A 26,320-nucleotide genomic window follows, 5' to 3' on the forward strand; every position below is an offset into this window, starting at 1 on the left:
GAAATGGAAAGACAGGAAATTCAAATTGTTCAGAGGAAATGTCATCCTCATTCAAACTGCAGTGGCAGAATTAAAGCCAGTGGAAGCTGGGAGGGCAAGATGTTTCTGAGAGGTATAAAAGGACTGAATATTTACATGAAAAGGAAAGCATTCAGATTTGTTATACTTGATAGTGATGTAGATTTTGGAAAGCATATCCAAACTTTTTCAGGACTGAAACACATCTCTAGCTATTCCAGATCTGGATAATACTTGCTTTAGGAGGTAGACTAATCTGCACCTCATTAGTGGTTGGGACTACTGCCCCTGCAGCAGCTGGGGCTGGCCACTGTCAGAGACAGGGCACAGGTCTAGGTGGACATCAGATCCATCTAGATCATCCAGGTCAGCCCAGGGAAGGCTGTGTCTTGTAAGTAAAGTACTTGGTACATCTGGTAATCAGCTACTGAATCTGATAATGAGCACAGCAGATACCTATTCACTATGTTTTGGTTTGTGAGACTGAAAAAAAAAAAGACATGACTTCCATTCTTTGAAAACACTGCCTATGCTGTCTTACTCCTCCTTACAGAACTGGCCCTGAGGTAGGGATTTCTCTTGGGACCAGCACATTCTGAAGTCATGAGCTCGTCTTCCCCACAGGTAAATTTCAAGGGCATTGAAAGAAAATCACCCTAAATCCTTAAATTCCTCCTCTAAGTCTTAAAGAAAAAAGCTAGTGATAATTCCCTTCTTTTGTCTTCTTGTGGCACCTGCATAGTCCCTCTCCTGGGACATGAGGAAACAGATCAGACCTCACCCCCCCCCAAAACAGGAGCTGAGGCAGCACCACTGTGACAAGCACTACAAAACAGGCGGTGCTGGAAGCGGCCACCGATTTGTCCTACGCGTTAGGCATCGGTGTGGAACAGATGTGCACACAGCACATCATGCAAAATGTGCTGGATGCCTGAAGAGACCCTTTGAAATCCAGCACAGTGCCAGAGCAAGGACTGCAGGGTCCGGTCACAGCCCTCGCTTTTTGTCCGCATGTTCAGCACAGACTCCGCCCATTGATTAGCAGAGAGGAGCTTTTGAATCAATTTAGAATCATACATATGTGTACATACATTTCTTCATATGTGTTTTACCTGGTTTTCTACATTGCCTAAAAGTGACTTTAAAGAGGCAAAAGCTGGTCTGAAACCTGGAACTAAAAATGCACTCACTAAGGACAAAAGTGTCTATTCAGATGAAGCTGAGAGGTGCTGGAGAAGGTAAAACCTGCGTCTCCTGGAGGCGTCTCAGTTCTGAGACACAAGAAATGAGGAGCAGGTAAGCAAGGCTGGGTCACTCCAGCTTGGAACCGAGGGGCACACGCACAGAACAGTCCCTGCCCCATGCCCTCACCTCCGTCAGAGCGCTGCAGACAGCAGAAGCGGGAGAAGCTGCAACTACGAGCAGCGTCTTTGTAGTTGCCTCTTACAAAGGATAAACTGAAAGCTGGCAGAACAAAGCCAAAACGAGTGTAAAACAAGAGTGCACACTGGACATTGAGGGTTAAAAGTAATAAAAATTACAAGATTGAGAGATGTTTTAAACAAGATCAGGGTCTGCAAAGGGTACAGATGAAGACTTACTGTCTCATTGCTACACCACAGTTTGTGAAGCTCCAGAGCCTTTGTAAAGAGCTTTCCCCTTCATCAGTGCCCTCACCTTTTAAAACGATTAGACGACAAGTTGAATGTTGCTGCCCATCATCAAGAAATATTACTGTACAGGCTGAGGAAAGGGTGAAAAGTTATCAGACGAGCATGCGTTATCTTGCTGCCTTCATCTTGAACAGCCCGAGACATAACCAGCATCAGTAATACATCCTCCTTTCCTTAGTGTCAGCCTCAGGGAGGACACGGTTGTGACCTGGGTAAAGGTATTACCCAATTACACCACCAAAGAGCTTTCCTGTGGGCTAAGGGCAAGCATCAGATGCTCACAACCAGCTGAATGAGCCAGACAGAAGGAAAGGCACAGGAAAGGGAAGCAAAGGGAGCTGGAAATTTTAGCAACACTGGTATGGCAGAGATACGGCAGCAGAGGAGCCAGAGCCTCTGGGCTTGTTTGCATGCAAAACAAGTAATGAACTATGTGCAGTTAAGGGAATTCTAACCATCTAGTAGACCCAAAATCAGGGAAGGTCTGCCCATGAGGGCAAGGGGACCACACAGCCCCACGTCCTGCCGGCTGACAGGCAGGACGGTGTCACCGGAGGGGAGGGGACGGCTGCAAACTCCAGGCTGGGAGCCATCTGTCAGCCCAGGAGGGGAGGGAGGGAGGCTGCCGCTTCAGGGAAAGAAGAGATTTTCTCCTGTTGTTTTTGTCCTGCAGGACTCAACAAATTAAGCCCCCAAGAACTGCCAATCAACAGTTGATATTGGCTCAAATCCCAAAAGGCCCAGAGCTGCTGCAGTGCCGATTCCTGCACAGCCTGCTCCCTTGCAAACGCAGCTGCCTTCCTGGTGAAGGCTGCTCTCTGGAGCCCTGTCCTCCTCTGAGGCCATCCTCCCAGGCGGCTAAAAGCAGTTACAGGAGCCATGCAAGGCAGTTGAACTGGTTTTGGAGAATATAAAGCCCCTGACATCAGAAGTAATTGCACGTCTCTCATGTTAGAGGCTCGGTAAGAGAGACCTCGAGGGGGAAGAACCATGGCTGGAGGAAGCACAGGCACGGGGCAGGGGACAAAAAAGGGCAGGAGAAACAAACCATGAGGAAATGGGGGTCTTGAAGGAATGGCACAGGTCACACAGGCAAGGTGGTGGGGAAAAGAGGAGGCGCTGATGGGGAGGTGGTGAACGGATGTTAAGTTGCAAGAACAAGAACCACATTGAGATCTCTGTGGAAGAAGGATAAAAATGGAGGGATTTCAGGGAGAGAAGAGAGAAACTGCAGAGTGTATGAGGAGAGAGCAGGAGGAACATCACTACTAATATGGGGACCAAAGTCAGGAGAATGCTAGCGGATAAAAGTGCTATGCAAGGTCTTCGCCTCCAGTTAGGAAGGGCTTAACTATCCACATGCTAAAAAGAAAAGGGTTGGGAAAACCCAATGACTCAGAGCTTTCCAGTGCAGGGAAGCCGGGAGGGACCACCGACTCCTGGGGAGCTTTCCAGGGGAGGCACACTGCTCTTTCGTTCCAGAATTACAACAGACTTGCTGCACAAAGAAGCGTGCATGCAGCGGGGTGTGTCGAGGGGGCCATAGAGCTTCCTACAGATGCATGTGTTGAAGTGACTCTACTAGAAGTGCTCACTCACATGCATTAGCCCAGTAGAGAAAAACAGAACTCTTCTGCCCATTAGCAAATGCTAAAACCTGTCCCAAGTCTCACAGTCGGGCCATACCTGCGAGTGTGTGTATAATTTACTTAGATACTGATACTACAGATGAACAAAAGTGCAGTCATTAATGTAGAGGGAGAAAACATATTTTAATTAAGTTACATAGTAGGCCTCTCTATCCTAACATTATTGGCTTCTACTATGACTTAATCAAATCTTAATCAAACGCACATAACTATAGACAGGAGTTACTGTACACATTAAAATAACAAAAGGATTTCTGGAATTATTTAGAAAATTAATTAAGAGTATTTCTCACTCAGCAGTGAACAACTATCTATGAGTCAGGTGACTTAAATACATTTTAATACAAAACAGTCAGGGCATTAACAATGGTTTTATTTGGATTTTTAAAACCCAATCCTTTAGACTAACAAGTGAATGTTCAATCTTCTAGAGACAATGAGAAAATAGATAAACCAATCAGCGACTATCTAAATTTGATGGTCTTTGTCTTAAAAAAACAGACTGAGGGAAATACAATGAAAGCATATACTTACTGAACACTGCAATTTAAATGGTTTTGTATTAGTAGTGAAAGCAGCACATGTGATAAGGTCTGGGTCGTCGCCTTCATTCCACTGTGCCAGGATACTGTCATAATAAACAGACACGCCAGCCTTTGACAGTGCCTCCTGAACAGCACTTTCGATTTCATTGTTGTTAAGGCAAGTAACATTTGAGCTGAGTGGAGGCTGTACGAGATGTATGCGAGAACCATCAATTCCAAGAGATAAGAGGGTTTCTACCGTGGTGTAAATGTCAATTGTATTCCCATAGACAATGACGTTCCCTAAGGGGAAAAAAAGGGGGAAAAATTTCTAAGACGTACAATGAAAACCTTATTAGTATAACTCAGATGATAATAACGCGAAATTGCTCTCTTTGACCCTCTTATTTCTCTGATGCTATGAAGCAAACAAAGTTACCTAGCAACAGTAGCTAAGATAATTTAGTGAAGAATCTGTACAAAACATCCCACAAAGTAGGCAAGTACTTAACATAGAAGTATGACATTCATTCTGACCCCATAATTTGAAATTATTTTGATTGAAAATCCTCTAAGGGAAAACAACCCCCATTTTCATTTTGTTCTGCCCTCCCTCCTCAATTTTGCTCATTCAAAGGACTTATGTGAGGGGGGGACACAGGAGCAAATTAAATGCATCATGCAGAAAAAAACCCCCACAAACCGTGGAAAGACCAAGTTATAGAAAACAAGCCATTGTGCAATATGGGAGGTCACCAGTGCTGCCGCTTCCTTCTGCAAAAGCCTAACCTCCAGACAATGGAGACGCCCCTGCAGATGTACCCCCCGTGCCTGCTGCTTCCTAACCGCCAGCTTGTCCCACCGAACTGGCCCGCTGAGGGGCACAGGCAGCTGATGCACTCGATGGGGAGCGGCTGGCAGCTCTGCCCTGCTCTTTGAAGACCACTGCCTCCCTCCAGTGCACATCGGAGAACACCCAAAACCTAAATGCCTAAAGTATGAGCTCCGAAGAAGCCAGCCTCCATCCTTGCACACTGCCTAGAAATCAACAAGCTTGAAACAGACATTTCTGATCGGTTGGTAAGAAAACAGCGTTTGGATATTGCTGCTCCTTTTGCAGTGTCACTAGAGCAGAAACCACTATTTAAACCAGCTCCATCTTTCCACCCACTGGGTGAAGGGAGCTCTGATTCAAACCCACATCTCCCACCTTCCAGGGGAGTGCCCTTAACTACAAAGCTGCAGGCTATATGGCAGTATCTTGCAAATTCTCTTACTGAAGCAGTGCCACCTCAAACTGCATAGTTAAAGCTGAAAGTGAGTGCATGACGATGGGAGCAGGTTCTGTGTGACTCTCCAGCCTAATGGCTAAAGCGCTCCTGGCAAAGAGGGAGGCAGAGCTGGGATGTGTCAGAGCATCTGTGTGGTTTATCTACAGATGGTTTAATATAAAACACATAAACATTCCTCAGAGCAGGGACTGAAATGTGCTCCTCTCTTCCCTGTTCCCTGTCTCCCTGCTCAGAATAGGAACCTTTTTTCTGCTCCATGATCCACTAAACCTTCAAGTAATCCATGCAAAATGGCACAGCTTTCGTAGGACAGACTGGGAACTCCTTTCCCGGTGGCTAAGGACCCTTCGCTACAAGGGCTACAGCCAAGCTCCTGCCTGAGCAAAGGAGGATCAAGCCCAGGCTTGTGGGCTCCTCCGTGCATGCAGCAGTCAGCATGCACACAACCACCAGCTCTGCATCTGTGCTGTGTTCAACCGCCCCAGCAACTAGCTCAAGCTACAAGGCCAAGATAGATGGAGGAACACCCAGCCTGTGGATTTTGACAGACCTCCAGTAAGACATCAGCTCCTACACATTAAGTCTGATGGGTGTCTCAGTACGCCAAGAATCTGATCTGTCAGCACAAGGACGCATCAAATGCACATTCCCAGTGCATTTAATGTCCCATAGCTGGGCAGCGCTGCTGGGCAGCAGGTGCATTTATTGCTTTCTGGGAGATCCCTGGCAGAAATAGGAAATAATTGAGCCATACCTACACAAACTAACATGTAAAAATCCTTGCAATAGAGGACATCATACACTCCAGCATGGAGTTGGGAGAAAGAAAATTGCAGAAAAGCTAACATCCCCCAAGTGTCACTTTTCCAGGTAATGTGTGTAAACCAGAAGAAAGCCAGTGCACAAATCCCAGGCCATCCCAGGCTTGTCCAGTCTCAGATTGAAACCGAGGGATAAACACAGAGGATATAGGGCCTCATGTGAGAAGACTGATGATATGGCCGAAGTTTCTCTATGAGCTCTATGAAAATAACTTGTAGTCTGGCACTGAAGGAAAAGCGTAGGGTGGAATGTACTAAAGAACATTCAGTGTTGAAACATATGAGGGGTTTCAGGAATGGCCTTTAATTGACATGAACAGCAGCTGGCACTGGCTCCCCACAGACTACATAGCAGTAACTGCAATCAGGATTTGGACAAACAGCTGACTTTCCTATATAACTGGCTTGATCTTGACTTTTGGCAGCATTTGTTTTTCTACACAGCACTGCAGTAAGAAGTGATGAGCAGGTAAGAGAGTGCCTCATGCAACTAACCTGTGTGTTTATCTTGGCATTGGCATTTATGCCTCACTACAAGTGATAGCATCCCCTACAATCTAAATTTTATTATTTCATAGGCTAAACTAATTTCACTGGGACCACGTTTTACTGCATGAGACACAGAGCAATACTAAACAGAGCATTCACAAAGCCCTAGCTTCCAAGAATATTAATGATAAAAATCGTTAACAGATGTTCTATTATTCCCCTTTGACTACAAGGTTATTTTATTTGTCCGTATCAGTTTGGCTACTTGTAGCTGCCAAATAAACGTATCTCTTCATACCTGCCAGAGAAAAGAATTGCCTCATGATTATACATGCCCAGAAATGATGGAAAGCATATTTTTACTGTTCACATCAATGACCAGAGGGACAGAACAGTTTTACCTGTGAATGTATTCATCTGAAATCATAAGAAGGAAGAGAACTTACTACTTTCATAAATATAATACAGAATACATATAACGTGTGGTAATGGGAATTCCGTCCAATATGTACATTGCTAAGCTGACTTTCCAAACCCTTTCCGTTGCTCGTGCCTGCCAGGACGCCTATCTGTAGGCAGTGCTGTCCTCATGAGACACCCAAAAAAGGAAGACATTAAGACTGACGTGTTTTTTTCACTGCTGCAGAAGGATGTAATGCAAGAAGTTTCCAAGCAGCACTAGTGGTGAAATATAAACTTCGATATATTCATTTTTAGTAATCTAATGTGCTAATAGTGCAGGTAAGAACGTGGCACTTGGATGCTGACAGACTCACATTACATTTACACATTTTCAATTAGCAAGGGGTGAAAAACATAAGCGGCTGAAGAGGATGCAGTGGCTTCAAAAGGGGAATGAGAAGTGCTTACCAAAGGCATAGCCTAGCAAAGTTTTATTCTGACTCTAAGGCAAGCAAGTCTGGGCAACTGAGAGATCCTCATCATTTGGCAGAACCAGCCTCTTTGGAGGGAAGTTCAGTTATTGCATTAATGTTGGCATTTTTGTATATACAAGATCAGATTCAAGCCCTGCATTTCTCAAGGAAAATTAAAATTCTATTTTATATGGTAATATTAAATACAACTACATTAGATCAAGGAAAGCAATGCTCCTTTCCTGACCTCTTGTAAATCAACAATTTATGGTTTCTGCTTATTATAATATTAGTGGCTTTTTAGATTACAGTGCTAGTAGTCTAGGAACTACAGATATTCATTACAGACTGAAATTATGTTCACTGGACAGATAGCAGTTCCTCAGGATGCTTTTATTATTTAACTACATGAAAATGTATCTATCTGTGAGTAAACATAATAATTTTCCACAGAAAAAAGCAGCCATAAATAAAGACCGTTAGAGTAGTTTTATCATTTATTACTAGAATGTCAGCGTTCTGCAGCAGAGCAGGCTCATTCATTTTCCACAAGTGGAAGCACAAGATTTCAGTGACCCTAGCATGACCTGAATCTTTTTAGTTTGCAAAAGCTAAAGGAGAAAACCAGTATTAGCTAAAGCACCAGTAGCTCCCGTTGGTGATTCATGCACTGGAATTTTAATGCGATAGTATTCCTACAAACACACTTTTAATAAGGCAGTAAACTATGTTTAGGTAAAGAGAAAAAATAATTGCTCCATTTTGGGCCATTAAAGCAGTTTTGTTCCTTACTTTAGTCCCATCCTACTTTTTATTTTCATGGAAAGTGCAGAGCTAATGGGAGATGAATTTCAATTAGTCACAATTACAGTTATAATAGGTTACATGCATTAGGCGGCTGGGTTTCATCAGAGAAGCCGCAGCAGCAGCCGTTGGGGCTGGTGCTCGCCCTGCTCCCGGGCCCTCGGCAGCAGGAGGCCCTTCCAGAGCCGCCCGCACAACTGGCTGGGGGCAAAGGCCTCCGGCCCCAGCTCAGGGGACCTTGCTGCAGCCCACCGGACCTTGCTGCAGCCCACCATGCTGCAGCCGGCCGAGGAGCTAACAGCGACAGACATGGCTCACTGCATCTCCCATGGGCTCCTTGAACAACACCTGCTGCTGAGTGCCAGCCAGCTTCTCCCATCACCTTTCCTCATCTGAGGCGAGGAGGAGCCTGGGGAGGAAGGCTGCAGCAACCACGCCACTGCCTATCCTTGGTGGCTCAGTCACTGCCGGGAGCACCATTGCTTCCACCACGGTGCGCATGCAACGCCTCCCGCCAGCACGTGCTACCGGGCTGATCCTGCTCTACTTATGATCCACAAAAAAGCATCCACTGATTTCATCCAGAATGAAGTGGTACCCAGTGCCCACAGAGGAAAGAAAAGCAATTAAGAACCCTACCTTAACTCTTAATTAAAAGCTGCTCTGAAAATCAGTGCCACCAAATGAAGGTTTCATGCAATTAGACTAATAAGACTCATATTGTGAAGCTCAGAGATTAACACTTTCCTCAAAAAAACCTCGGGAACTACAGGTGGTATTGAAGGCGTATTTGCCCTCCCTCATCCGGGGCTTTTCTCCCCCAGCCGGGTAACTCCATGCACTCACCATCTGGGCACTGGTGGGAGCTGCTCCCTGCCCAAGCCCCTGGGCTGGCTATGTGGGACCCCGGGGAGGCTCATCCAGTGGCCGAGCCAGGAGAATGGGGCTCAGCACAGCAGGCTCCAGACTACTTTTGATAAACATAGCAAATGGCTGAATAGGAGGAGCACAAATAGAAGAAAGTTGTGTGGAGAAAAGACCAAGTACAAACTGAGAAGAATTATTATTGTGTCTGAAGTGGGAGGATGAAATGTCTATTTCTGTGCAGCTACAATAACCACCATACATAGTTTTACTAGCCACTTCATTTTCTTTAAACATAAGCAAATCCTATTTTTTTTAACATTTTGAATTCTAACATATTTAAAGCAGGTTAGTAGGAATTTGACAAACAATACTTGACAGTTTTGATGAGATAAAATATATGAGGTGTAACACGACTATTTATTGAAGGCAAAACTAGGATCTGGAGAATTTTGGAGATGAAAAATAAACATAAATGTAAAGTTTTGGTCATTCCAGTAGGGCAGTAGCATGGCCTACAGAGACCTGACAGACATCCATATCAACTGCTGAACTCCACAGGAGCCTTGCCTCTGCACCTCTGTGAGCCCGTTGCCTATTAGACTGTCTCCAGAATAGGCTAGGGGCTGAAAAGTGGACTCATTTTCAGGAAGAGTAGGGATCTTGGACACAGCTATGATCAACCCTGAAAGAACAACATTTTTAAGAAATATAGCTGGAAAAAGAAGAGGGTGAGGAAGAACAGAAACAGAGATAGGTGGAGAAAGACTTCTCTAGCTGGGCACTCTTTATGGCTTACATCAGCACTGGCAGAAAACACGAAGTGGGAAGAGCAACGAAAGGGAACTGGAGCCAGAGGCAGGGTGGTGAGAAAGGGGGAGGCGTGACGTCTCCCACAGCCCACGTCTCCAGAAAGTCCCTCCAGACCAGCCTCATCGGGAGTTGTGGATTTAGCTGAAGACAGGATAGTGCCCAATTAAGATATCCAACTTTACACTGCAACAAAAGTCAGCACCAATAATTAAATTATGATTAACAAAATATTAATTTAGTATTAATAATAATAAAGGCACACTTGTCCCAGAGCAGATGAGGTGCTGCAAGACTGCCGTTCGCCTGAAGAGTGATCCTCCCTGGCGCCTTGTGTCCCAGCCGGCAGCTAGCTCTCTGACAGCGTTTCTGCGCAGGTGTACTGGAGCACATTCCAGGACTGGGCATGCACGGATTTACATGGACGACTACCAGTAGCAGACAGGGGAAATGAACAACCTCATCTGTTTATGCAAATGCAGCTGTGCATATCAGCTGGACATCAGGTAAACCTGTGTGGGCAGGGGCTGGTATCAGCTGGAACACAGGCAGAGCGGGACTGCTGAAGAGGCTCTATTTCCTTGCCTGAGGCCAGGAAGCTGTTTGAGGAAAATGGGAGCGGAAACATTCTCATGTTTATTGTCTCCTGCCCTGATCACAGCAAGACTTGGAGGATGATAAAGAAACTTCCAGTATCTTGAGAACTTCCCTAAAGGTCTGCAAAGCAGGACATGAACCTTGTAGACCACACCAAGTAACTACCAATTTTCATTATGTTCTCTACGAACAAGCCAGGTAAACTAGATCTTTAGGAAACTCCCGTTGTTGTACTCAGTAGACAGGAACTTTCCACAAAGACAGCTTTCCTGCTCTGAACTCTGTCCTAACTCAGATCCAGCACAGAGAACTGACATTATACGAATTCATTTACTGTTTGGTCTCTTTTTCTGTAGTTGAAAGTTTAACTCGGAAGCCCGGATGATTCCAGGTATTTTCAATAGCATACACATTCAGTGAATGAACTAATGAATATACAAACAATGCACACATGAACAAGCTGAGGAAATACCACATAAATTTGTGATTTTAAAGGTTAAAAAGAAAATATTGGGAGCCTGCAGTTCTATGTGAAAATCTGTAACTGATGTAGTTGAATACAAAGATGGCAGATACCAAAAATCCCACTTGCTAATTTAGACCTGTTTTCTTTGTGTTACACCTCAAATCTAGATATCCTTCTATACAACAGAAAAACATATCCACTAATTAAATTATTATTTAATTGGCTAATTAATGACTCCAGCCAGATTTGCATTTGGGACTCATTTTGGTTTATATAATAATTATAGATAATTAATCTATCTCAAGCCTTTCTTTCCTAGCTAAATATGCTGGGTATCAAAAATGACAACAAATTGTAAATTAATCTAGAAAACAAAGCATAGCAGATGAAAGACTTTGTTAGAATTAATCAGGCACCAATTATACCATGGAATTAAGGAAACAATAAGCCTAGAAAACATTTCTGTAAATGTGCATCTGCTAACAAAATCCCTTACCTTCTGAGTTGACAACATTTTCTTTCAGCCAGTGCATTGCCTTTAAACAGTCCTGATCATCATTGAGAGTAAAATGATTGGAAGGGACTTTCCCTGTGTATCTTTGTGGCCACTTACTTTTGACTTCTCTGTAAGGTGGGAGTTTACTGATATCTGCTCCAGTGGGAGACAGGACCTGGAAGAAACGAATAAATGAGTGAATGAATATATGGCATATATCTTGGAGAACCGTTAAGAAAGCTTCTAAAAAACAATAACACAAGCCATTTTGACTACCTAAGCGTTGCTATCCTTGTACATCCTAACCCTTCTTAACATTCAGCAGTAGCAAATGCATCAGTGGCCACAGAGAAAATAGATTCATGCCAGTATGAGTACACGCACAGGTACACAGGAGTGTGTATGTATTCCATATTTTCTATGGGATATGGATAACCATTTTAAACAGCAGTGCCAGAACAAGTGAATAAACAATACAGGCAAAACACAAATGAAAGGGCCTTTACAGTGAACAGAAGAAATGCGTAAATACACAGGTGAAGGATCTCTGCAGTTATTTGAACAACATATACCTTTAAATGACACTTGAAAAATTCTTTGTGCAGCAAGACTGCCTCCATCTTTGTCAGCAAAAATCAACTTTCTAAAATAAGAGAGATTTTGTCTCAGAGAAAGGGAATAAAACCTGCTTGATGGTTGAAATGCCAGGTTTCAGTAAAGTGTTAATTGCATAATGCTACTTTACAGTAACAAATTCAATCTGAACTATGCAGAGCAAAAAAGAGAATCTCATCTAGGACTTCTACAGCACCAGTGATTAACGTCCTGAACAATGTTCTCACTTCCAAGTCAATCAACTGGAATACTATTCAGTCATATAAAAACAGGCATGACATCAAAAGATCTTACTCACCCAACAAGTAAATCCTCTTAATCATAATGAATAATGTTTTACTAGGCATTAATTTGTCTGCTTACCAAACAAGGGACAACTTCTCTGTGTAATAAAACAGAAACCAGATGATAAAAATAATTCTTTTCTATTTTTTTGTAGAGCTTAATAGTGAGAATAGACGATGTTAGGTTTTCTTCTTGAAGGCAGATAAAACCGGAGTCTTCCCTTGCTTTCTTTACCTTTCGTTCTCCTCCAGAGTAATTACTTCCCATAACTTATTTTGCAAGTCAGAGTTACCTCCAAACTTCTTTTTCTAGGAGCACTTAAAGTGCATTCAGACCATACTTCAACGAATATGGATTGCTATTTAAAGTGTGACTCTACTCTGAAAAGTGATTACAGAAAAACTCAGGCTTTCTTGCTCCACAAATCTGTTGCACATGTGCAGTCCAGATTTCAATATGGGGCTGAACATACTTCACATTCATGTTTGTGACTTATGGTGAACAGCACTGTAAAAACCTGTAGGCACATGCTCAGTCTGATCTCCTGATTTTAAAGGCAAAATACCTTGCTCGTGATTCCTATCCAAAACCAATCAGTAAGGCAAAACCACTGCAAGCAATGGGGCTATACAAAAGATGGCCATTTAGTTTACATAGTTTGAAGGCCATGCTGATGATACACAAGAAAGAACAAACCCTGCCTGGGATGTCCGAGTCAAAGCTGAGCCTGGAGATGAGCTTGATTCCACATTTCACAGTAACTAAGAGTCTGCTTCAATCTCACTGGAAACTTAACTGTGAGCTATGATAACATACAGCACCATGTATGTGCCTACGCATGGTCATCATGTGAGATGAGTAATTAATTTGATAAGGAATTCCTTCCATTGCCAAAACTAGGTCAAATGGTGTTAGACCAGCTGGAGTTAAGTCTCCTGTGGCTGGGGCCACATGTCAACTGGGCCTATTCTTCAGCAGGTTTAACAGTCATGGTGGCAAAAATACTGGCAGCTTTGCTTAATATCTGCTACTGAGCAGTGACATCGTCAGTTGAAAATTTTGTAAAACCTCTCATCTCCTCCAAATTCTATAGCCGCACTGACACAGTACAACCTGCTACACTGAAGGGCTACAAAGTCTCTGGTTATACACTTGCTAAGGACTACTCTACTGCTTTGCTCACCACAGAAACACTATTCACTGTAAAAACTGAATATATCATGTTTTTCACTGTGCACAAAAATCTTACCTGGTACTTCTGTCCCATACAGAGAACAAGGTAGTCATATGGTACTTTCTTCTCCTTGGAAACAACTACATATTTGGCAGCACGATTTATGCCAGTCATTTTACCAACCACAACGTTAACCCAGGAACAAAGTGACATCTGTGCATAATCTTCATCATTAAAACAGTGGCTGTGAAGAAAGAATATCTGTAAGTGACATTTCAGCAGCTGACAGCAGGCATTAATTAGACATCTGGTGAGTTAGCCGAAGTCCCCTAGCGGTTCAAGTCTGTTCCCTCGCTGTGAGCTTACGGCAGCCTATAGTGAAAGATCAGTCATTATGAAATACTCAGTTACAAATTGACAACTTTCTGCTAAAACCAACATTGGGCCATACAACCACATAATTTAAAAACAAAGTCAGAAACACATGCTTTACTCTGTTTTTTCTTTGCAGGCTGATGCAAGGAGGAGACTTTTGCACCTGCAAAGAAAATATTTTAACAGTCTAGTTCCTTCTCCTATACAAGACTCCCTCATTAAGTTTTTTTCCACTTTTGCTTCATTTGGTATTCAACTTCACCAGTAGTGGCTATGGTGAGACGCAAATGCCATGAAGACACCGTTAGCATTTTAACATCCACGTTCCAAAGTACTAGTTTGAAAAGTTTAGAAATAAATAGAAAGCTAGGAAAACGATTGTCAGAGCTAGAAGTAAAAGGCAAAAGGCAGACATCTCAAGGTGACCCCTTTCCAAACGAACTTTTCCAAAATGCAAGAATGAAAAATTCTGAAAACACGCTAAATTGACCCCCTACCCCCAAACTTTCAGAAGTCTCTAAGATGCAACTGAATTCCTCTGCAAGATGAACTGAATATTAACAGGAATAAAGGAGAAATTATCACACACGCTGTCCAAAAGAAAAACAAAATTAGCAGGTGAATGAGAGACACAAAAACAGTGCAGATGTGAAAAATTCTAATCTTCACTAATATGTAACAACAATTTATTCTTAATAAAAATGGGGAAGCAACTTTTATAATTTCAAAGCAATTACCTTCAGTGCTAGATAACAAACAATATAAAGGTCTGCCTGTTTTAAGAAGCAGAGCCTTGTTCCATATAGTAGGTTTTGCTTCCAGGGCTTTTTGTTCCTGAACGTCTTACAGACTAAGTGTTGTTCAAACGAGATACCTCAATAGAAATCTGATTTTTCAGGGTGTATATGGTGTGCAAATTCTGAGCACCACGCTCTGGCATTGTTAATTCAGTATCAGTACCAAAACACCAAGGAACCTAAAATCACTTGTCGATTTTGAAAATCTCAGGCAAGGTTTACTTTTGCAGCTCTTAAATTTCAGTGGTGTTACAGCCTGTTTTCAGGGTAAAGTATCATATATATCCCTATGTATGATGGAAGTATCAAAGATCTGGAAGCTGCTATTTAAAAACTCAGTTTTGAAGCAAAATCCGAATGGAACAAAACCTCTTTTAATGCCTCAGTAATGAAAATTAAAATTATTTCCAAAGGTCTTTTATGACTCAGAGTATGCCCCCACCCTGCCCAACTAAGCAAATAGCAGGATACTTATTGCATTTGTACTACCCTCTCTGCTTAATAGACTTCCAGAAAGACAAAGATTCCTGAAGATAAAATACTTCAATACAGATGTACAATAGACACATCATTATAAAATGCATGGAGGACCAGAGACATAATATTTTGAACAAGGTCCGTCATGACTCTTGAACACCACTGGGTCTTGCAATAGCCCATTATGAAAATACACAGCACGCTGCTGGCCGTTCTGCAAATCCAGCTAGACTCAGCTCAATACCTTCCTGATACTGAAAACTTAAACCAGGCAAAATTCTGTTAAATTAGGTTCCTTCTGTAGAACTGAAGATTAATGCTAATCCCAAACCCATTTATAGCTTTGTACAGGGATGAACCTGCAGGATCTAGTGAAAAAGAATGCAACAGGTTTTAAATAAGCAAAAAAGATGAATGGCTGGTGTTACACATATGTCTGGTTTATGAGATCAGAGTGATGTGGCAAGAAGATGGAATTTGCACATCTTGTGTGAAAGGAAGGTGAGTCTCACCCCTGCTAGCACTTCACACCTATGAGACAAGATGGGAATGGCCAATAAAGAAATCCTGAGCTTCGCCCAGTCTGTGATCTGAAGTCACTGCAGAAAAAATATTCCATCTGCCAAATAAAGCTCATGGCCATTCAGAGGCTCAAGAACTTTACTTTCTATTGATACTGAGTGATGAAAAATATTCCACTTTCTTCCACAGGACCAAATGTAATGTGATTAAATAGAAGGGGACTCAGCTCATGTTCAAGCAATTGATGCCTTTATATTATACCAATGACTGCAGCAAAGAATGCCAGAGAGAGACTCGGCACTAACAGCTGTTATTTTGCCATTAGTACCAGAATATACGTTCTAAAGCAGCACTGATTGCTACACATTAATTATTGTTACCAAGTTCCCAAAATTGTCATACAGGATGCCACAGCAACAAATGAAGTTGCTTTCATGACCTGAAGAATTTTAGGACTGAATGACCAGGCTTTCTGAGGTGCTCTGCATCCTCTGTACTCACAAATACCAGAGGCAAATAAATAAGGGAAGAAAACCACTGACAATTCTAAACTGTAATCATGCAGAAATCTATAAATAAAATGGACATCAAGGACAGATGAGAGTTTTCAAAAGCACCTTTATAATTGAGGTGCACAGCTCCCAGGAGGCTGACACTCCAAAATCACAGGGATGCTTTCAAAAAAATCATACCCTGCAGAGTTCAATTTTCACTCTTAATCTGCTTTCAAATTTTAACAGCTAATTCTGGTGAGGGAGCTATGAACTGCAACTTTCCATCAGGAAGGATGTTTTGTTATTACAACTCTTTTTTACAATATACTTTGGAAAAAGAGCACATGCATTTATGTCAGCATATAATCCCCTCATTTACGAGATTTGTACTTAAATACGTCCCCTTCTACAATAAAAAAATTAATTCAGGTTAACTACTTATAAGAAATTCTTTGACAGGGCAAAATTCCAAACAAGATAAGGTGGTTTTAACCAGGTTCCCATCACACCATTTTCATGTCTTTGCAGAGATTTCATTTTTAAGGTTCAGCAAGCAGACATTGAGTTATTTCACCATTTACAGAGCTGGCCCTTTAGTGCATTGCTGCTTACTGAGTACAAGATTTGGTAGAAAACAATGTGCAGGTTCCAAAGAGTCACACGCCAAATCTAAATAAATTATGCTAAGTTCATTCCCCAGCTATTCAAAATAACTGATTCGTTTTAATCCTATGCTTCTCAATGTCCTGAACAAACATGTTCCTGTCTACAGTGAGGATTCCCAGTCACTCTTCCAAAATAAAAAATAAAACCATCAAAACAAAACCACTAAATTTAAGTGAGAACTACGTACCGTGAATGTTAAGGAAATAAGATTTTATCCTGGTAAATGGAAGATATTTTACTTATCGGCAAACAAGAAACTCATGAAATCTTTGACCACTCACTAGACACAACCATAGCTATCTTTCGCAACCTTCCCTTCTGCTGTTTTGCACCAGACCCATGGCTTTGCCAGCCCAGGGAAGGTAAGTGTAAGGGACGGCACTCTGGCTGGGACTGGAGATAGACTTCCACAGTCCAGTGACTGGCACACAAATAGTTCACAAGCAGCAGAATTGCTGCACCACAGTACTTCCAAATTTATCAATAGCAATAATCCTAAACTTTCCCCCATACACTCAGCAAAATTCCCAATATCATCAGTGGCGTCTGCATCTCACCATGTGGCTGCTGTAAGTAGATCAGTGGTCACACTGCTAATATTAATTCTTAAACATTCTTTTGTTCAGCATTAATTGGAACAAAACTCATGGATGTTAAAAACTAAATAATATTTAAAAAGCAAGCATATACCTTTCGTCATTTTTCTTTAACCTGGAGATCTAAACAATCTAAAAAGTCTTAGAAAGCAGAGACCAGTGTCCTGGTATAATACAATGGACTGCTGTCCTGAAGTTACTGTTCTAGCAATATTTCCCTATTAATAATCATATTCAACTCATTTCACAGGTGAACGCATGTTGTATAGACAGATTGGATCATCTTGAGACAGATTATTATCTGTCTATGTATATGTCTAAAATTTAGGGCAAGTTCACAAAGAATTACAAAGTGTTGTTTTCCTTTGAAGGTATAGAAGTGTTTAGATATTAAATCAAACCTGTTAATTAAAAATCTTCTATGTTTGGAGCCCGGTAGGTCTTTTCCTGGAAGGCCATGAATTGAAATCAAGGTCAGATTGTTGAACTTCAGATGCGGACTGTGGAAAGAAAAACAAAATGCCACAGTTCAATCAGTGTAACTTTGCTGAGGCTCAGTTTGGTACAAGCATAATGTGAATGCATTTCACCCTAGGGTTATACACATGGTTTACAGCTTAGCTTCCCAGTCCATCACTGTGACCTGTGCAGCATCCAGCACAATATTGTCTCAATCCTGTCAGAGATATTTAGACTCTATCATGAAACTAGCAAGCTCTGATCCTAAGACCTTATGGCAGGACTTACCTTCCACGACTACAAAAGGTATTATAAGATCACCGAGTCTTTGCTCAAACACCTTTGCTGTTCATAGCTCACCTTCTGTAAGCTGCAGGAAAGGAAAAAAGAATTCCTGACAACTGGTAATTTGCCTGCTTCCTGCAAGAGGTCTACTGAAATTGGGAAGGCATATCAAAGGAACAGCATAGATTTTAATTCTGTATTCAGGAGGATACAGAAAGTAATTCCTTTACGCAGGCCAGATACAAAGTGTTTTGCATTTTGCTAAGATGCATGTGTCTTTGGACATAAAAAGAAGAATACTTTAGAATACTTTCCACCATAGTTTCATTAATGCCAGGGGGGTGGGGGGTGAGGGGTATAAGACTGACAGTATGTTGAACTAAATGTGATCTGACATTTAAAAACAAATAAATATTATGAGTGATTAAGCCTTCTAATCTTCAAGGCTTTCTGTAAGTTAAGTATGGATTGATGCAAATGGTACAAAGGAATCAGAATGTTTTTTATCAACCGATGTTAATTTGTTATTCATACGTTTAAAAAATATATTCAAACAAAGTTAAAGGTCATACTTAAACCAAGGAATTTCAAGGTTATGGCTGCCCCTCTCAAAATGCATATTAATAGTTTAATTCTGGATTATGGATTATCTATGGTAAATCTTCATGCATACTCAGGCCGAGTGCAATGTAATAAATAACCTTAATGTAACAGAGTGCATATATTTATACAGATTATGGGCCTGATTCTCATTTAAATTAAGGTCACCCTGCAGAGGTGGGTGTAACTAGAACTTGCTCTTCATTTATGGCCACATTATGCTGGCCGAGTGACACAAAGTGGTCTTCATGTAAATGAGAGTTAGCCCGATATATTAAGCTGAATTTAAATTGTAGAGGACGCCATTTGCACTCATGGAGCACTCCTAGTGGGGTGCAAATGTGAACAATTACAATAACTACACACCTAAATAGTATGACTCCTTGGCATTTAGTTTACATGTAATTACGAGGAAAATTACTACAACAATACATAAACATCCTAGACATTCTCCTATCCTGCCTGCCCTCATAGCAATGAAATTTCTTTTCAGCTTAGAGCTGAAGTCATCTCTGTACATGCTGCATGGCCTCTTGCCAATAGGTCTCCAGATCCAGGTGCTACAATAACGTTATGTTTAAATTACATTAACAATATTTAAGATGAGAATGTTGCAAGCAAGCATCAGAAAAATGGCAGTATGAAGGTCCTAGGCAACATTAATATGCCTTTTTTGCATGATTGCACTATGATGCACTTTATTGATCTGGTCACATACTATTTTCTTCTGCAGATGCTCTACCCCTATTTAGTCCATATGCAGTCATCCAGCATTTCCAGTCATATGGTATTTGTTCAGTTCTTCCCCATTGAGCTTGAGGCTTCAATTCAGACCTTTCACTCGATCTGATTTACTAACTAATGATTTACTTCTACCTCAGCGCTCCCATGGCATTCCCATATGCCCCAAACATTAATTCATGTTTCCCATTGGCTAATGTTGTAGGCATCAAAATGTTGATTAGCATCTCCTTAGAACACTGTGATGAAATGAGTCATATCTTTGATTCCCATTTTGCACTGAGAAAAATCAAGACACAAAGAAAATTGGATTAAAGCTATCAAAAATGCACACTGACGTTGGAGGCAGAAGTGAAGAGACCCAGAGGCTGGTACCTGGCGCTGCCCCGTGCTCAGAGTGCGGGTACACTGCCCCCCCGAGCCCAAGGATCCTCAGAGCTCTGTGCAGTTTCATGCAAATAATGGTCGCATTTTCAAACACAGAGGTAAAGTTTTCTTCAGCTAAGAATCAAAATTTGTTAAATGCTTAAGCACAGGCTAGCATTTGTGAAAATTACCAGAATCTTTAAATAAGTAAAAAAAACCCTAGTATCTTGTATTACAAAAGCTCGATTTCAGAACTGTAGCTGGTATGCCTAACCTTAGGATTGTTAAATATATATACAGGCACTTAAATACAAGTCTGACAACTACAGGCGAACTGTCGGTGCTTTAGCCACGGTTACTGCCAGGCACGGGCACACAGAGTAACAGGGAGATAACAGGTTTCAGTATTTTGACCAGTGACTGTTATGCACATTACCACACTCATTCTCCCCTTTCCTCTATGTAGCATTATTATTTCTAGGCTAACAAAAGGGTGGTTTATTTATTATGGCTTTTGATTCCTTACTGCTGCCTAAAAGCTCTTAATAACTGAAAAACAACAAAGGCTTTGAGAAACAGGTAGTGCATGTCAGGAGAGTGAATGTCTTATATGCTTCTAATATATATAACAATGCCTAATATAAAGTAGGGTAAAAGCAGAGGTTCCCATTTGGTGAAAAAGTCTTCAAGTTAAGATCTTGAACCAATGCAACATTAAACAAGTGCAACTGCATTTTAGAAGCAAATAATTCCAGTAGGGATTCATGTTGCTGTGGATACAAAGGGAAGAACAGCTCAAAGATACTGGTACAGCAGGGAGGGATTAGAGTATCTAGGGAAATAAGTAAAAGGTATTGGGTTTCATTGCACAGTTCTAGAGGACAGCTACAAAAAAAAAAAAAAAGGTCTAAACACCCTTGTCCTCGAAATAAAATAGGATTGCCAATTTACTGTGAGCATAATCAAAGGAACAAACAAAAAAAGTTTTAGCATGTTATTTTTATATATGTCCTGGCATTTTTGAAGCTGTTAGAATATTCCTTGCAAGTTTTTCTGGATTTTTTGCCTGATGTCTTGCTACCTTCTTTTTTCTTGTGTGCATGGGGTAATGATGGAGGCTTAGATGGTGGAAACTGCCTGAACAAATGATTTAATCAATTGCTTTCATCAAACCCCTCATTATCACAAATAAGTCAAATCACTTTTATTACAAAAAATAAAGTGCAGTGAAGTAGTCTACATGAACCTAAGCATTTCAATTTATTTGAAATTAAGCATCACTTTTTTTTTTTCCACAGTCATTTATAAAAACTAAAATAAAAAAGGGTGACACAAGATAATGCTTTATCTGGCTACCAAAATTGGTAACTATGTGCACTATTCTCCTGTACTCATAATCTTTAAACAATAACTTTCATGTCTGGAATTATAAAGTACCCAAAAGTAAAGTCCTAATTATACTGTATCCTCAACTTTGCTGCAGCAGAGCACTTGTAAAAATGGCAGCTCTAGATCGTTCTAAAAATGGTAACAAATAGCCTGTTTTCAGCACTGGATGCTGAGAACCTATGATGTCATACATTCTTGCATTAATGAAACTTTGAAATCAGAGAAATCTCTGTCCTGCAACAAAAAAAGGAACTTTAAGATTTTTGCGGGGAGGAAGGAGCCCAGAATGAGAGATGATGATTAAAAAAAAAGTGTCCCAGCAGGCAATAACCTGATGTTCAAGACACATAAACTCAGAGTGCCCAGATTTTCGTCTCACTGTAAAAGGCAGATATAGACAGTAGTTCTCCTTTTCCCAAATAATATCACAATTTATCCAAAGTAGGACTGCCTTTTTTTTTTTTAGAGGAAAGATCAGCACCCCAAACATTTCAAGAACAAAGTAATCAGGATGTGACTTGGAGAATAGACTTCTCCAAAAGGAAAAGATTTGCTAACAAATTTTCCAGCTCTACACAAAACTACAAATAGAAATGCTCATCTTAAGAAAGGTTGCTAATAACAGTACCACAGAAACCCCCACTCATTCATATTTTCACTAAAGGATAAATATGTTACTTAGCACTATAGACTTTCTTTGAGTAATCATTACGAGTAATGTATTTTCATATTGCCACTATACTAAATTGCTTTTGTTTGCTTGGACAAAGTCCATGGCTTTTGCTGGCAGAGCTGTAAAAGCCTTTACCCTTCTCTCCACTTCCTCCCACTCTCTGGGCAGCTATATTTGACTCAGACAAGAACTAACACAAAATCAAGTATGAAGATATGTGAAAACATAGCAAAACCATTTCCGTGTATGATGCTACATGATGCCATTCTAGTAGTACGAAGGCTCTGCAACTGATCCTACAACACTTGGTTATTAAGCTTTTAGTAAGAGAGTCAGTAACAGGAGCAGCAGAAAGGGTTTATTGTTTGTATCAACAATTACAAAAGTGTCTGTTCTCAAGAACCTTATGTAAGTGCATCAATTACAGACCTCAGAACAGGATTTCAGCTTAACTGCTGACCAACAGATGTCCATCTAGAAGTTATCCCTCTTTAATTACAAGTAAACAAAGATAAGCCAGTTCTCTGTTGGATCAACCTTAGGAAAAAGTGTTAAGATTGTGAATGAATTTGCTCAATGAAAGAAGGGATAACAATAAAGTCTTTACTGGGAGACTTTTCAATGCAAGGGTCAAGAAAGAGGTTTTCCACACATTCATTTGTTCTATAAACTGCGCCCATGATGACTCGTCTTTCCAAGACCAGCGATAGATGTATCAAGAACACCACCAACTGAAATAAAAAGATAAGTGAATCTAATTGTCAGTAGCTCACATTTAATTTGACTGCCGCTTTTGACACCAGGGGATAGATAAGTCAGTTGCTTACTTCAGTGGGAGAATTCACATCTTTTTCTTCCCAGAACATGACTATTTACATTCCAAGATAGGCCACAACATTGGTGAAATTCACCATCCTTTTTAATTTCAGAAAACACTCTTCCAGACTGTTCAGAACAGAGATTAAAAGGAAAATGTTTGGTTCTGATTTTGATTTTTAAAAAAGTCAAGATGTAATTCCTTTAAAAACAAAAGAGCCGCTTGTTTTAAATGACACCTCAGAAAAGTATTTCATCATGTCACAATTACTTCCTCCTGATACCAAAACAACATTCTCCTTTCAAAAACTTGTATTTTGATGCAACAGCGCTTTTTATTAAAGTACTGTTTTTTCAGAAACTTCCCACCAGGTTTACTGGTGATTAATTTTATCAGATGTTGTATTCCAAAGAAGAGCAACCTATAAGCCCAGGCCATGAAAGCCACTGCTGTCATCACTTTTGACATCTTAGCATGAATCCATTAAAAACCTAAGTAATATTTACTCTGACCTTTGACTAACACCCTTCAAGGATGCTGTGAGTGTTTCTCTCTGCCCAGCTGGCAGCTCTTCCTCGTTGGGTCTCCCTCCAAACTTTGAACTCGATGGTTTGATTCTACACAGGATTTGGAGGTACCTCCTCGATGTTGAAGTCCAGAGCCCACTATCACAAAACCAGAAAAAAAACCTAACAAACAAACCACCCCACAAACTTTCCATAAACTTTACAAGCACTATTTGGAATATAGCTACATTTTTTGCCCCCACTATGCCTACTGGAAGATGTTCTCTTTCCCACGCTGATAATTCTCTCTAACTTTTGGGCCATATTTGTTGGGTGCCAATTTATATCTACTTGAACTGGATAAGGACATGAATCATGAACTTAAATAGTTGGGGGCTTTTTCCATGTTTAAGAGGCTTATTCTTGCAAAGCTTCTGTTGCCCCTGGAATTGTCCCTTAACTTGCTTTTGTTCAACAAATATTTTCTGCTTCCTTCTTTGCTCCCCTAAAACCTGTGTCCCCTCTCTGACCCTAACTTATGTGGTGTCCTTCCCCTGTAGCAGTCAACCCTTCTTCAACACTCTGTCTCAAAAGCTGTTCCTCTCCAGTTAAATTTTTATTCTCCTGCTAGGGTAGATCAATTAGTCCTCTCACTTTTTGTCCTTTAGGTGGTTAGTCCTAGATTCCCTTCCGTCTTGTCATCTTAATGCTTGTCTCTCTTTTGTCCTCTATGCTGACCCTTTTCCTAGACAATATGATTAAAAACATTAGTAACTCTGACTCTGCTGCATTTCAATACTTTTATTAATGTCTCCTTTTTTGGGTAGCTTTACATCACCCCATGCTCTTGATTTCTCCCTGCACGTTACCAAACATCTCTTTTTCCAGTTTCTTCTTTCAAACTCCCATCCATATCGTAACTCATTTTTCTGAAACAACTCAGCCACCCTTCTGTCACTGCTTTTACCCTTCTAACCACCTCTCATTTCCCAGCAACTGCTTTTGCTTTCCTCACCTATGTCAATTCAGTATTCCCTATTCTTTTTTGCACCATTCTTCTCTAGTGATTGTGGCTCTTTACTGTAATTCAGTTGAATCTTTTTTCCTTTGTTAGACTAATTCTTTTCCACACTTTGCTTCTGAACCCATATTGACCTTTGCAATTTTACCACTAAGCTCTTCTCCCTCCCTTAACCACCTCTCATTAAGCTTTCTTCTCAGAAGTCTCTTTGACTCTGCATCTTGCCAATACTTGCAAGATTTATACCAGGCTTTGAACGGGCGTATCAATTAACACACGTAACGTACGAACAGTGGAATACAGCATGTAAGAGCAAACTTCTAACACAACTTAAAACTAAGACTTAAAGTACTTGCTTATTTACATATTTGCCTATTTACTCCTTTAGCGTAATATCACTTCAGGCTCAAATGTGAACTGCCTTAACATTCTGCGCTGAGAAACACCGCGAGCATAAACTGAATTTTTGTAGCAAAGTACAAACCAAATTATGACTCATCTGACAACCCAGATGCAAATTTCATTGGAGGCTCTTTCAAAAGCTATAGTATTCACTCAAGATCTGTGGTATTTCCAGGATCTAGCTTATTAAAATCAGCATAGCAAAGTGCTTACAGTATGAATTGTTACGTGACAGAACAGGAAAAATCTAAAGAGATCTTTCCTTGGCCTATACAAAATACATAGCTGAATCAGACACATCCATATACTTATGTGGGAACATCCATAGCTACAAAGTTTCCAAGATTAGCACCTACCACCCCAAATGTAAGTTGGCTTTGAATTTGACCAAAGCAAAGTACCATCCCACCACTGCCTTAGTGAGAGCATTTCCTTACTAAAATTTCAATTTCCATTCCATAAATGTTTCGGCATTTCATCCTGTTCAAAGTATAAAACAGGGCAATTATTTTTCTAGACAGAAAATGAGGGATATCTGATGATGGCCTTGGTAGTTACAGTCTCTAGCTGTTTAAATCTAATCACCTGGCAGAGTCAAAAATCTCAGTTGAGAGACATCAACACCATTTTCCACAAATAAAGATACCATAAATAGGGCAGTAAAACTAGAGCGTCTTTGAAATTTTGCTGTTTTGTCTGCTCCTGTGTGAACGTTTCAGTGAATAACATACAGTGCAAATTCCAGTTTGTTAATAGGACATTTTTAATATTGTTGGCCAATCACCCATGTTCAAACTAAGGTTGGGGTTTTTTTATGGCTGTCTACTTACCAGACCCCAATTTTCCATATTATTACAGAGGAGATTAATATTTTGACTCTGTGATGTTGCTTGGTGCAGATCTAGCAATGCTGCCTTCACAGAGATGAAAAAGCATGCACTTTAGAAAAGTCCATGGATGTCAAAAGATAGACTTCCCTTGAATTTGAAGGGCTTGAGATTTGTACCAATGTTTTTGTCCTAGCTTATGGCCAAGGACCATACATTCTCCTCCCAACAGCAAGAGCACGCAGAAGGAGAAAATACTCATGAAAGTTGCATGTTCTGAGGCACCACCCCAGTGCCACATGCTCTTGACAGAAAGCTGGCAGCCCAGGAAGGACTCGAACATGGCTGGCGGAGGAGTCAGCTGGGCCAAAATTCCTGATCTCAAACATCTGCATGTAGCAGCTGCGGATCTGGGCCTCACAGCACCTCCAGCCCTGGCAGCCTCATGAGCACAGCTGCCTCGCTGATATTGCATCCCTTAACGTAAAACAGCTCTGAGAGGTACAGCTCCACAAAGCCATGTAATGCCCATCTCTTCACCAGGGCAACATGACACTTCTCCAACAGCTCCTTCCCAAATAGCCCATGCCCTATAGCTCACATGAAACTGAAATTATGCCTGATTAATGCAGAGATGCTACTGACCGCTGCACTCCTAGGGAAACAAACCACACAACATGATGTGTTACAGTTCACACCACAATGCAGTGTGGTAACATGGGTACTGGAAGCAATCGAGCTACAGCACTGTGAAGCTCCATCTAACCTAACCAATCCGCTTTAGAAGTTTGGGGAAGCTAGATAACATAGCATGCAGTAAAGATTCACCATCTCATTACTATCTCTTATGTACTC

The 26,320-nt window shown here is 41.0% G+C and overlaps 1 protein-coding gene across 1 annotated transcript in view; it reads right to left on the reverse strand.

Moving 5' to 3' along the window:
- Positions 1–26,320, reverse strand: part of CFAP61 (cilia and flagella associated protein 61) — a 110,989-nt gene that overhangs the window by 25,343 nt on the left and 59,326 nt on the right. Inside the window, 4 exon segments of the mRNA XM_059828456.1 lie at positions 3,875–4,167; positions 11,379–11,553; positions 13,528–13,696; positions 17,781–17,879. Coding sequence (XP_059684439.1) covers positions 3,875–4,167; positions 11,379–11,553; positions 13,528–13,696; positions 17,781–17,879 — 736 coding nt within the window.

Source organism: Gavia stellata, chromosome 23 (assembly GCF_030936135.1).
Source record: "Gavia stellata isolate bGavSte3 chromosome 23, bGavSte3.hap2, whole genome shotgun sequence".
Classification (NCBI taxonomy): domain Eukaryota; kingdom Metazoa; phylum Chordata; class Aves; order Gaviiformes; family Gaviidae; genus Gavia; species Gavia stellata.